This window comes from Heptranchias perlo, chromosome 11, assembly GCF_035084215.1.
Source record: "Heptranchias perlo isolate sHepPer1 chromosome 11, sHepPer1.hap1, whole genome shotgun sequence".
NCBI classification, from domain to species: Eukaryota; Metazoa; Chordata; class Chondrichthyes; order Hexanchiformes; family Hexanchidae; genus Heptranchias; species Heptranchias perlo.
In genome coordinates, this window is record NC_090335.1 from 55114494 (window position 1) to 55128095 (window position 13602).

The 13602-nt window shown below is 40.5% G+C and overlaps 1 protein-coding gene across 1 annotated transcript in view; it reads right to left on the bottom strand.

Moving 5' to 3' along the window:
• LOC137327358 (CD166 antigen-like) overlaps nucleotides 1-11895 on the bottom strand; it is a 229694-nt gene extending 217799 nt beyond the window's left edge. Inside the window, exon 1 of the mRNA XM_067993066.1 lies at nucleotides 11507-11895. Coding sequence (XP_067849167.1) covers nucleotides 11507-11573 — 67 coding nt within the window. The 5' untranslated portion in view covers nucleotides 11574-11895. The remainder of the gene's footprint in view (nucleotides 1-11506) is intronic.
• Between the last annotated feature and the right edge of the window lie 1707 nt (nucleotides 11896-13602).

Below are 13602 nucleotides of genomic sequence, written 5' to 3' on the forward strand. Positions count from 1 at the left end.
TTCTCCTTGGAACAGAGAAGGTTGAGAGGAGATTTGATAGACGTATTTAAAATCATGAAGGGTCTAGATAGAGTAGATAGAGAGAAACTGTTCCCATTGGCGGAAAGGTCAAGAACCAGAGGACATAGATTTAAGATGATTAGCAAAAGAACCAAAGGTGACATGAGGAAAAACTTTTTTACACAGCGAGTGGTTATGATCTGGATTGCACGGCTGGGCGGGGGGGCGGTGAAGGCAGATTCAATCGTGGCTTTCAAAAGGGAACTGGATAAGTACTTAGAAGGAAAAAAATCTGCTGAGCTACGGGGATAGGGCGGGGAATAAGACTAGCTAGATTGCTCTTGCATAGAGCTGGTACGGACTCAATGGGCCGAATGGCCTCCTTCTGTGCTGTAACTTTTCTATGATTCTATTCTGTGATACATTCAGTCACACATTGCACATATACAGAGTGGTGGTAATGATGGTGCTCTTGGATTTAGAGGGAGAGATACGTACCAAGAAAAATGTTTATAGCTAACTCCAGTGATGCCTTTGCCCCCAAAGGCAACATTCGTTGTCGTACTAAGCCGTAAAGAACAGAAGGTTCCAGGTCCCCAGTGATGAATGTGGCCAGTGAAGCAGTGGAGGTGCTACAATTGGCCATGGTTCCTGTCCCTGATTATTTAGCGATTCTTGCTGGAAAGTATAAGTGTGTGGAGGTTGGGTGAGGATAGGAGTGAGTTCAGCTATGATGCCCCTTCCCCAGAGTCCTGCAACAACCCAGAGCCTGTGGAACTGTACCCCAGAAAAGAGTCAATGCATTCAGGAGAGGAAGTGAGGTAGAAAATTGAAAAAAAAGTGGTCAAATAACAGTTGAGGTATGATTCAGCAAATTGCTGAGCTAAGATTTAGAAGGTTGGCAGGTTATTCACCAAGAAGGGGTCACAGCCATACTTGATCCTGTTCCCATCCAACATCCACACTTATTCCCTTCCAGACAGATCACTAAATAGTGATTAGGAGTGGGAGCAGCTAACCCAGGGTTATTGAGGACAATTGTAGTACTCTTCTACTGACCTGGCAGAGATCAGCTAACTCAGCACAGATTAGGGGTTAAGCCTAGTCTGTATGGTTTACCTACTCACTCAATAAACTTACTGAGTTATTGGGGAAGAACAAACTCAATTATTTTCTGACCCGTGGGCCATGCTGCATTGTAACTGCAGTCAGTATTTGCATAACAGCTGTGCTGATTCTTCTCACAGTCAGTGTATAGACTATGTTTTGGCAGACCAGAGATTAACAAAGCCATGTGCCAACAGCTTGTAAACAGAATTCCTGAGAATACCTACCTACAACTCCATCTCAAATTCACACAGTTTTTCTTAAATATTTGTTTTCTCTACTTAAAAAAAGTAAACTTTGAATAACTGGGGTAGTCCTGTAACTATTAAAAGCTACAGCTACAGGCTATGATAATTCACTTTTGTTTTATTTTAGTGTGTGTGTGAGAGAGAGAGAGAGACAGACAGACACAGAGTGAGAACGTGTGAGATCACTGCCACACTTACCTTGAGTTGATGGCATCATCACAAAAGTATTACATCGAGCCTACAGCACAGAAACAGGGCATTTAGCCCAACTGGTCTATGCCAGTGTTTACACTCCACAGAGCCTATATTAGTCTCACTGCTATTATACTTTCTTCCTCATTCCCAATATTCTCCCTTTTTCTCCCCTCCTCACTTGAAGGTACTGATTGATTCATGCTGGGGTACAGTTCAACAAGTGCTGACATTTGTTCTTTGCCTCATCCAAATGGCCATTCTAAACAATGTTGGCAGGCTATTTGACTGTAAGGGTTGCACAGCCATATCCATTCCTGACCCACCCAATTTTCACTAATTCATGGTTTATAGCAGAGGTCGCTGGATTGTTGAAGAGTGGGATCTATGCTTTTTTCCCTCCTTAGCCCAAAAACACTGAACAACTGTTGCACCCATACTGCCACCCCAGTTAAGATCAACTAATTCAGCACAAACCAAGGATTGTGAATGGGATGCTTCTGGCCTGTATGCCTCAGGTGGTACATTTAGCCATCAGAGGATCTAATGTTATTACATTTGTTCCCAATTGTTTTCCCCTGCTTTCTTACGCTGGAGTATGGTCCTACTTGTAGTGACAGCCCTCTGGTTCCTCACGCAACTGGCCATTCTTCATGTGTGAACCTTGACAGTGAGTGTCAGCAGGATGTTCAAACATGGGGCATCACAGACAAGCTTGGTTCTGTCTTCACTCGATGTCCTCATGTGTACATTCACAGCTGGGATTGCTGGATGGTGATCAGGATTGGGAACCCTGGCCAACTTTCCCCTCCCTGACCTAGGGGTTCGGAGGCCAACTGTATTGCCCTTCTGTGACTGAGATCAACAGACCAAAGTTCGAAAGCCTTTCTGGTCTGTATGGCTCAGCTACTTGATAAGAACATAAGAAATAGGAGCAGGAGTAGGCCACATGGCCCCTCGAGCCTGCTCTGCCATTCAATCAGATCATAGCTGAGTCACTGATAAAGTCAAATGATAAAGTCACTAAGCCATCAAAAGGCTCATTGTTTATTTTATATCCTGAAAACAGCAGTTAATATTTGTTTTATCAAACATTTGTACCTAAATGTATTTTAAAAAACCAGCAGAAAAAAATGTAACACAGTCAATATCAGAAAGGAATCGATAGAATATTGTTTTGGGTAGGGCCCTTCATTAGACACCCTGCATTTCCTAAATATTTTTATTTCAGAGCTGCAGCATTTGCGGTCATTTTTTTAACTCTACAACTTTCAGTGGTGGCATATGCTTCAAAATTGAAGTCCAATTATTTTCACTAGGTATGGGGAAGTTTATGTGTTATCATATATGCTGAGTCATTGAGTATATTCAAGGCTGAGATAGATTTTTGGACTCTAAGGGAATGAAGGGATATGGGGATAGGGTGGGAAAGTAGACTTGAGGTCGATGATCAGCCATGATCTTATTGAATGGCGCAGCAGGCTCGAGGGGCCGTATGGCCTATTCCTGCTCCTATTTCTTATATGCAAGTATAGAAAAAAAATAAAAGCTCTGCTGATTGTTGGTGTGAGAATAGATTCAAAGAGTGTGCAGGCTTGCTTTCTTATAAAATGTCAATTGAGGAAATTCAACAAAAATTAACCTCAATAAACATTTAGAGTGATACTTTTTCCCCTCTCCTTTCTACCCACCCTTTCCTCAGCTTTCTAGGAAACTGTGGTTCTAAATAATCACTGTCTGTTGCTTCCCTCACCTCCCCAACCCCATCCCCCACCAAGACAGGATAATAGATTATGCCTAATTCTGTAGCTCTTTGCCAAGGGTGATTTAATGGACTGCAAAATAGACACATTTCCTCATTGTCATCAACTTCCTGCAGAACAAACAGCAAACAAGGAAGCAGATTGGAATTATTTCATTTATCTTCACTGGTCTGATGGGTTGGAAATTAGATGGGAAACATTTTCACATAAACTAAAAAAAACGTTAATGGAAGGTAATCTCTCTTTCGGATGTTAGGCAGGTCACACTTCAAATGGGATTTATCTGCTGTACAGTCACTGACAACATGATTCTACAGTTAGCAATTTACCAAATATATAGTTTTTTCAGTACAATAAGTTGCATTTTTATAGCACCTTTAATGTCGAAAAATGTCCCACGGTGCTTCACAGAGGTGTAATCAGAAAGAAATGGACGTGGAGCCAAAGAAAATTAGCTGGGAAACATTGTCACATAGATAGAAAAAAGTTAATAGGAGAGGTCATTGGTCAAAGAAGTTGGTTTTAAGAAAAGTGTTAAAAGGAGTAGAGGGAGGTAGGGAGGTGAAGAGACAGAGCAGATTAGATGGGGAATTCCAGAACATGGGGCCTAGATGGCTGAAGGCACGTCTGCCAATGGTAGGGCAAACTGAGGGGAATGCACAAAAGTTTCTACTGGGTCTATCTATTGCTTAGCATGTTTATACAGATAGTAGCTGAGACACACAGGCCAGGGAAGTCCCAGGTTCAATTCATGGTACGTGCTGAGTTAGCTGATCTGCAACACTGCTGGAAATGCAACAGTGATAGGGAATTCAATAGTTAGATGGGCTAACACCATATTTTTTGCAGTCTCAACCGGCAGTGGCTTTGTTGCCCCCAAATGCTATTTGGGACTTAGCGCATAGACTGGAAAAGATTGTGCAAGGGGAGGGAGAGCAAACAGTTATTGTAGTCCATGTGGGAACCAAGGATGCAGGTAAAGAAAGGTCTGAAGTCCTACAAGATAAATTTAGGATATTAGGAAACAAATTTAAGACCAGGTCTTCACAGGCAGCAATCTCAGGATTACTTCCCCAGCCAGCAATCTCAGGATTACTTCCCCAGCCAGCAATCTCAGGATTACTTCCCCAGCCAGCAATCTCAGGATTACTTCCCCAGCCAGCAATCTCAGGATTACTTCCCCAGCCAGCAATCTCAGGATTACTTCCCCAGCCAGCAATCTCAGGATTACTTCCCCAGCCTAGAATAGGGAAGGACAGGAAGACTAAGAAAATCAATGAATGGCTAAAGGTGTGGTGCCAGTTCTGAGACAGATGAGAGTTATTTCGCAAGGATAGACTACATCTGAACAGGGAGGTTGCTAATGTACTGGTAAAACAGTTAAATAAGGAAGTGATGAGGTACTTAAACTAGAAAGGAGGGGGAGGGGCACTGCGGAAATAGACCCATCCAGGATCAGTTAATAGTGAAGGGAAAAATAGATGACGATAATATTCATGCACAAAACAATCTAGCAAGAGGAATATGAACTAGAGGAATAAAATCAAATGAACTAATTACAAATGGGGAATGGACTGAAGATAAGGGGTAACTTAGACAAAAAAATAGAAAAGGGGCAATGTTAAAAATAAAAGCAAAAAAAGTAAAAATGCATGTATTACAATATGCAGAGTGTGGGAAATAAACAGGGGAACTGGAAGCAATTATTTTACAGGAAGATCTCAACTTAATAGTATTAACAGAAACCTGGCTGCGAACTGGACAAGAATGGAAAATAAACATATCAGCATAAAATATATTTAGGAGAAGTAGAAAAGATAAGGAAGGAGATGGAGTGGCAACATTGATAAAAGAGGGAGTACGTGCTGTAGGGAGGGTTGATGTAGACATGGTAGGGGTACAGACAGAGTCAACATGGTTTGAGCTCAAGGATTTTTTTTTATAAAGGGCTTGTAACATTAGTAGGGGTGTATTACAGACTTCCAAATTGTGGGGAGGAAATGGAAAAGGAAACCTGCAGTCAGATTAGAGAGATGAGTAAGAATAACAAAGTTACTGTTCTGGGAGATTTTAATTATCCACTTATCAATTGGGACAGAGAGGTAGTAAAAGGGAATGGAATTCCTAAAATATGAACAGTACTCCATCCTCTAGCAGTATGTTAGTAAACACAAGGGCAGAAATGATGTAATGAAATGAGTAATGAAATAGATCAGGTAACTGCGTTAAATGTGGGTGAGCTCCTCGGGAGAAGTAACCACAATATGATCAAATTTAAGAGGAAAAGTCAGTACAAAAACTTGAACACCAGATTGGATTAGGGCAGATTTTAGAAAGGTGAGGACCATGCTAGTTGCATTGAGGTGGAAGAAGAAATTGGCACAGAACTATGATTCTAACTGTAGAGCAACAGTGGGATGATTTTGAAAAAGAGATTGTAACGGTAGACATAACTACATTCCATTACAAAAGGAAACTACTAGTAGTTTTAAGATGTCATGGATAAATAAAGAAGTTAGAAACCAATTAAAATTGTAGCAAAGGGTCTATGAAGTTGGAAAGAATAATAATGAAAAAAACTAAAGAGGAATAGAAGAATATAAGAGGTTAAGTGCAGGATAAGGAAAGCAATGAGGGAGTATGAGGAAAAAATTTCAAAAAATATCAAAAGGACCAGGAAGGTATTTTACATGTATATCAGTAAAAAGAGAATTGTTAAAAGCGAGGCGAGATACCCCACCCCCCCACCCCGAGAGGAGAGGGTTGTCAATTCATAGATGATGATCAAAAAATGGCAGACATATTTAGTAAGTACTTCACATCGGTTTGTACTAAAGAGAAGGATATTGAAGAGGAAGTGAACCCTGAAGTAGTTGAGAGCAAGATGAGTAATATTATGAGGGATAAAAGGAAAATCTCAGATACGGTGTTTAGGCTAAAGGAAGTCAAAGTGCCAGGGCCCAACGAGATACATCCTACAACCACAAGGGAAATGAGGGAGGAAATTGCTGAGAAATTATATTTCAAGGCTGTATTGGGAGTGGGTGGGTGCCAAAGCACTAGAGAGTGGCCAATGTAGTAACTATTTTTAAAAAGTGAGGCAGAGCTAATCTGGGTAATTGCAGGCCAGTTATCTTAAAACAGTTTCCCTAATGCAGATATTAAGAGTCTTTCATAAGGATGAAATTAGCACATATCTAGATAAACAGAAAATAGTGAGACAAAGCCAGCATAGATTTTAAAAGAAATGATCATGCTTAACGAACCTCATAGAAGCCTGTGAAGAGGTAACAGACATGGTAGTTGAGAGGAATGCAGTTGATTTAGTGTATATGCACCTTAGAAAAGCCTTTGACAAGGTATCACATGGGAGATTACAAGAAGATTAAGGGGTACGGAATTAGGGGGAGGATAGCAAACTGGATTAAAAATTGGTTAGATGGGAGAAAACAGAGTTTGGCAGCTTTTCCAGAGTGGCTGGAAGTGGGTAGTGGTCTCCCATAAGGTTCAGTTCTGGGCTATTCCTGTTCACTCTAGATCAATGATTTGGATATAGGGCTATAGGAGGTGGTACTGAAATGTTCAGATGATTCAAGAATACGAGGTATATTTCATTCTTTAGAAGACCAAAGGAAGCTGCAAAGGGAGAATAAGACGGGGGAATGAGCACAAAAAGTGTCAGATAGAATTCAATGTCAGGAAGAGTGAAGTGTTGCATTTTGGTAAAAAAAAGTAACAGAAGTAATTACAATCTGAATTATAAGTAGGCTCGGTGCTAAGGAAGAGCAGAGGGATTTGAGGACATTAAAGGCAGCACCTCAATTTGAAAATACCATTAAAAAAAAAGCTAATGGAATTCTGAATTTTATCACAAGAGGCATAGAATGTAAAAGCCAAGGTAATTATAAGCCTATATGTGACCTTAGTTACAGTACTGTGTGCAGTATCTGGCTCCACAGTATAGGAAGGATATTGATGATTTAGAGAGGGTACAACACAGATTCACGAGGATGCTGCCTGGTATGAGAAAATACCTTCCACACCTGGGCATGCTTTCCAGCTTCTCGTACCTGGGTTTCCACGGTGCTAACTGCTCTCACCCCTACTCGCTAACCTGTGTTGGCTGCTGATCTTACCCCTACACGCCTGTTATGGCTCCAATCTCCTGGCTTCTCTCCCCTGGGCTGCTGCAGTGCCAGCTGCTCTCAATCCCACTTATCGATTTGTTTCTTTTTTAGCTGATAATATGTTAGAACTTTATGGATTTGTGAGGGTGCGCCTTCAATGCTGTTATTGGCTAACTTAGGATTTATCCATCAATGCTAGCACTGACGGCAGCCATTTTTAAGTCTGCAAAATCCAAACAGGTAAAACCAGATGTGGCAAATTTGCATCTTACATTTGAAAATTCGTTTAAAAAAAAATATGAAAGTACCCCCCCCCTCCACCGCTGTAGATTCTTGTAACCATAGTTTACAATATTATTCCTATATTTTGATAGAAAATGTACATACTTGCGTCACACTAAATTCCCCAGGCCCAGCACTTGAACATGATGCTAAGAACACCCTTTGTGGTTGCCAGGTTACAGAACATGGTAACGCTTTAAAAGAGGCTTCAGTGTTCTGTTTTTAGATAGTGTAAGCCGTAGCAGGTCTCAACAATCTTAGTTTGTGTCTTGTGGCAGCAGAAGTGACAAAATGATTTATAACATGTGTGATGCATAACATTTCTGAGTTTGTCTCAAAGATTTTCAACATGAAAATCTATTAGGGAAAAAGAATTTTTCCATCTAACTTCTCATCCTCCTGACATGCACATAAACCAGATGGTACCGTCCTGTCATAAGATAAAGGTAATTTTCTGTTTTTAAGTTTAAAGCAGCTCTTAGACACTCCCCTCCCAACCGCCCCCGTTCTCACCATTCCAAACGATAAAACTGTCAATTTGTCTACTGGAGTTCAGTCAGAGAATATTTCAAACCTCACTGTAAACCCACAAAAATTACCGATGCAATTCTTGCCACAGGTTCATTTTGCTAAGGTTTTAGGTCTCCCATTTTGTTTTAATGATAAAAATATTTTTAAAAATCATTTATACCTTAGGAGAGTGATCTTTTTATATAAAATATGCTTTCAATGCAATGTTGAATGCCTCAATATAATTAGGACTCTGTGCCACTGATTGATAGAAGTCTGGACAACTGCCCACTTGGTGAATTAATTTCAGTGACCTTTTCAAAGGGAGGTGATGAGCGAACGAGCGAGGGGAGGGGGGAGGGAGAACTGGAGAGAGGGATAAAGAAAGAAAATGGAGAGAGGGATAAAGAAAGAAGACGGAGAGAGGGATAAAGAAAGAAGACGGAGAGAGGGATAAAGAAAGAAGACGGAGAGAGGGATAAAGAAAGAAAACGGAGAGAGGGAGAGAAAACAGAGGGGAAAAAAACAGCCACCATGCAAAGCCTCGGGAAACACCTATGCATATCCCGGTGATCGGTTCAAGAATACTATGTGCAAAAATGTAGAGGAGGTTGTCCCAGATGTTCTTGGTTTGAAGGAACAGTGTGTGGCATAAGATAACTAAAGCAAACGACAAACTAAAATATTGAAATGGGGATTCTACTAATTTTAACAATTATTCATTAGTCCAATGCATCTTTAATTCATCTGGTCCTGCTGACCTCAATGTGCTGGAATCCGGCAAAATAACTGATACAAATATTGAGATACTCAAGACTGTGCTAACACAATGCTATGATTGGGAAATGGGAACCAGATGGAACAGTGCGTTCACACATCACCACCTTGACCTCAGCCAACCGAGATAAAAAAAGAACAATGCTTTTCATTCCTCCCCCCCCCACCTCCAAATAGGGGTACAGTATATCTACGGATTGTTAGCAATTGAAAAATCTTATTATCTATTGGACTTGTAGCAAACCCTCTGTGACATAATGCATTTAAAAACAATCTATTGTAATGAGATTTGTAATGAACAAAATTTAAAAAAAACAGAAAATGATGCAAATACACAGCAGATGCATCAATATCAGAAAAAAAATGTAGTTTAACATTTCAGGTGTAGACCCTTGGCCAAAACTCAATTCTAATGAATCATTAATCTATCTTTTCCCTTTACAGGTGCTGAATCACTTGCTATGTACTCCCAACATTTTCTGTTTTATTTCAGATTTTCAGCATTTGTATGTGTTTCTTTTTATTTCTTTGTTACAGTTCATAACTAGGTTTGTTCGCAAATATAACTGTTGATAAAATTAAATCATTGCTCCCACTACAGCATGAATTAAATTAACTGAAGAGTAAATACCTGATAATTATATTTCAAAATGAAGAATATCAAATGCACACTTAACCAAAACTGTACTTCACTCTAACTTAAAAGCTACCATGAATGTCATGTTCAACCAACCTCCTGCTAGCACTTTCATGCTGACCTCTTCAAGTCAGATGAATTCAAAAGGGATTGAGGAAAACCCATCACAGGTTTAAACCACACAGTAATTCCCGCCCAGATACCTACAACAGGAAAATACAGAAAGGGAACAATGTTTCCTTTTTCTCTTTGAGCTTTTAAATCAAGGATGTTATCCAAAAAGTTTCCTACTCTCGACATCCTGTCTGTGCAATTTATACTTATAAAGTGACAGCAATGCCATTAATAATTCAACACTAACCAGCGCCTATTTTCCTCATAGTTGCACTGATGTGTGGCAAAAAAAAACATGAAATAAAGGAATAAAAACAGAAAACGCTGGAAAAAACTCAGCATGTCAGGCAGTATCTGTGGAGAAAGAAACAGAGTTAACTTTTCAGGTCGAAAATCTTTCGTCAGGGTTCTGAAGATCTTCGACCTGAAAAGTTAACTCTGTTTCTTTCTCCACAGATACTGCCTGACTTGCTGAGCTTCTCCAGCATTTTCTGTTTTTATTTCAGATTTCCAGCATCCGCAGTATTTTGCTTTTGATGAAATAAAGAAATGCGATTTTAAAACTGAACTTTTCAAAGTTTAAAAAGCAGGAACATTAATAATTACAAAAGTTCAAAGAAAGAAGAATTCTCGATTCCTATCGTATTTCAAATCGCATACTTTCCCGTGTTAGGTTTTGTTTTATCCGTTACTCGAAAAACAAACCCTTTTTATTCCGCCCGGATTGATAACATAACCTAACTGGCGCTTCGAGGCTGAACACCAGAACGCATTTTGCTGTAATATGAGAATGCGATTTGACCTGTCCGTTATCACAGGCGCGGTGGCGCTGAGTCACTAGCAAGAATTCCCGAGGTAAAATTCAACTCCTCCTTGGGAGTGATCAGTCTGCCACCGAGTAATGGGGAAAGTTCGGCTCCGGGCAAAATGTCAAGAGTTCAACACAGGTCCACCACTAATTGCTGTGTATTTGCATAACAGTTTTTTTTTTAATTAAATAAACAACCTAGGTGCCACTTGCCAAATAATCATTTGGTTCAAGAATATATGAAAGAATATTGGTGCGATCAATGGAAAGTTATGAAAGGCTGCGAGGCGTTGCTGTTTGGATCTGGTACACGGCAGCAAGCGATATGACTTTGGTCATTCTCTGAACAAAGAACACTTTCACTTTTTACATATCGGGACACCATCCTTGTATTGCATCAAAACAAGAAATAATCCTCAATTACCTCCCAGTGCTTCATTACTTGTTTTTGTCTAATCCAAACTTATTAAAAGGATATTCGATCTACACGTTTTGCAGGTGTCAAACCTGCAGGACCAGATAAACGAGTTCTCTCTCCCCCCCCGCCCCACTCCCACTCCTCCCTCTCTCCCTCCCTTTTCCTTCAACCGGTCTGCAAACAAACCTTGTGTTGTGTGTTGAGGCAACGAGGTCGTTTTTAAGGACATAATGTAACCATCAAAATAACATCGCAGCTGTACAGCCACACATGCAACAGAAAAACGGTACTCGACATAAATACAAACACAGTAAACAGGTTCATTCTTATAGGGGTGGGGGAATTAACTTATTTAACTTTTTTTTAAAAATTGCACGTTACCTTGGTGTTTTATGTCGGCACAACGGACAATTCAAAATAAACTAAAGTTACAGAATATTCCCCAAATCTCAGCACTTCAAGAGACCCAACCCCCTCAACACACTGCATTATTTTTTAAAAATGACATTTAAATCTCTCTCACCTTGCAGCCCTATCCCCAGAATGAGGATCAAAACCTGGTAGAAGATCCCAATTCGAGACGCTCCCATCTTCCGCCTGTTGTTTCTTTTACTCGTTGCGTGTCACTGGCGAGACGATAAGCCGGATAAAACTTTTTTTTCTCTTTCTTCCACCGCGTCTCTCCCCCTCCTCCTCCTCCTCCTCCTCTTGTCGCTTGAAGTTTCTGGACCACTTTATTTATTTTTTTTGCGAGTGAGTGTTTGTGTGTGTGTGTGTGTGTGTCCCGTTAGGATGTCACAGAGATTGAGACGGCTCCGTACGGCCCCGGAGAGGAGATGTCAGTGTGATTGATCGGACCCGAGATGAACCAGGCTCTGGTCGCTTTGCTCCTGGAGCAGGTGAATGTCTCAGCCCCACCGCAGCGGCACAGCCGGGCGCACATGCGCACTCGCCGAGAAAGAGATGCCTGCCGCAATGCCTGCTGGAAGTTGTAGTCCTGCCATCTGTCTGTCAGACTTGCCCTGCGAAGGTCTCACCATAAAACTTACGTGGAATGAGTTGTCCCACACCCTCTTTATATTTCTTTGCGACGTTTTCGCAGATTTCCTGCAACTGCTTCTGGCAATGAAGTTGCTTCGTTTTATATATGTTGCCCCACCACCACTCCTCAAATTTAAAATTCTCATGCTGGTGTGCAAATCCCTCCCCATCTTTAACTTTTTGCAGTCATACAAGTACTCCAAGAACTCTGCATTCCTCCAACTCTGGCCTCTTGTGCGTCCCCCACTCCCTTCATCCCACATTGGTGGGGGGGGGGGGGGTGCCTTCAGCCATCTAGGCCCTAAGCTCTGGAATTCCCTCCTTAAATATTTTTGCCTCTCCACAACCCTATCCTCATTTAAGATGCTCCTTAGAACCCACCTCTTCGACCAAGCTTTTAGTCACTGGTCTGGTGTCAATTTTTATTTGATTACACTTCTGTGAAGCATCTTGTAATGTTTATTTCCATGTTAAAGACACTATATAAATACAAGTTGTTGTTTTGTATTTCCTTTAGAAAATATACAATAATTACAGTGAACCGCAAACAGTGGTATCCATGCACAAAATGATGCATTATTTACAATTTTGTTTTCAAAAGTTTTGAATATTGTGAGAAAAGCATGAAATATTTGTGATACTGGAAAATAAAACACAGATCTGACAAATCTATCATGGTGAAAACCATATGATCTTCAGAAAACTTAAAATAAGCTGCTCAGACTCAAGCAATCCAGAAAAGATACAGAATAGAAAAAACAAATGGCCTAGTTCATTGCTATTCAAGTGAGCACACAACCAGCAAACATAAATTTGATTTTGTGAATTTTAATGACATAACAAAAAATCTGATTAGTCTTTTTGCATGGGGAAGATAATCAAACATGGGTACAAAAAGGAAGGGGTCAAATCTGTGCATAGAAACAGATCTAGAATATCATGTTGGTTTACCAGTACTTAGATACAATTTTTGCCCTTCTTCATTCATTTCATAAATCCTTACTCCACCTAGTATTATTTTGAAGGCCCTGCCAAGATAGTTGGCTCCTGTTCATTTGAGAGAAATACACACACGAGAACTATAGAGCAGCAGTGTACCAAATTATTTCCCATTCATTTTCATTATCATTGTCAGCAGCAAACCTGACCCTACCAGGAGTGACATTTGTTAAGGGAAAGTAAACGGGTTGTTAAAAGGGAGATCTGTTAGGTGCTGTAACATTGACCTTTCACCCAAACATTAATAGGTTGATTTTAATGGCAGTCAGTATCAAAACTGCAGCTTTGTGACACACTTCATCAATGGCATTTGGGTTATTCTAATGTTTTCTATGTTGCACATCTTCTAAAGTGAAACACATGATCATCCTAGATTATGAGAGTCGCTTTCCAACAAGCATCATTGGAGTAAATTTTAACTGCGAGCCAGGAAGGGAATGGGAGATTTCCGGGTGCAAAACCCGGAAAGTAAATGGGCAGATTGTGACTGCAAGTGAGGCCAATCAATTGCACTTCCGGGTTTCGCGCCCAGCAGCCAGCCTGATTGACAGGCTGGCTGGCTGGCGGGCAGGAAGGCCG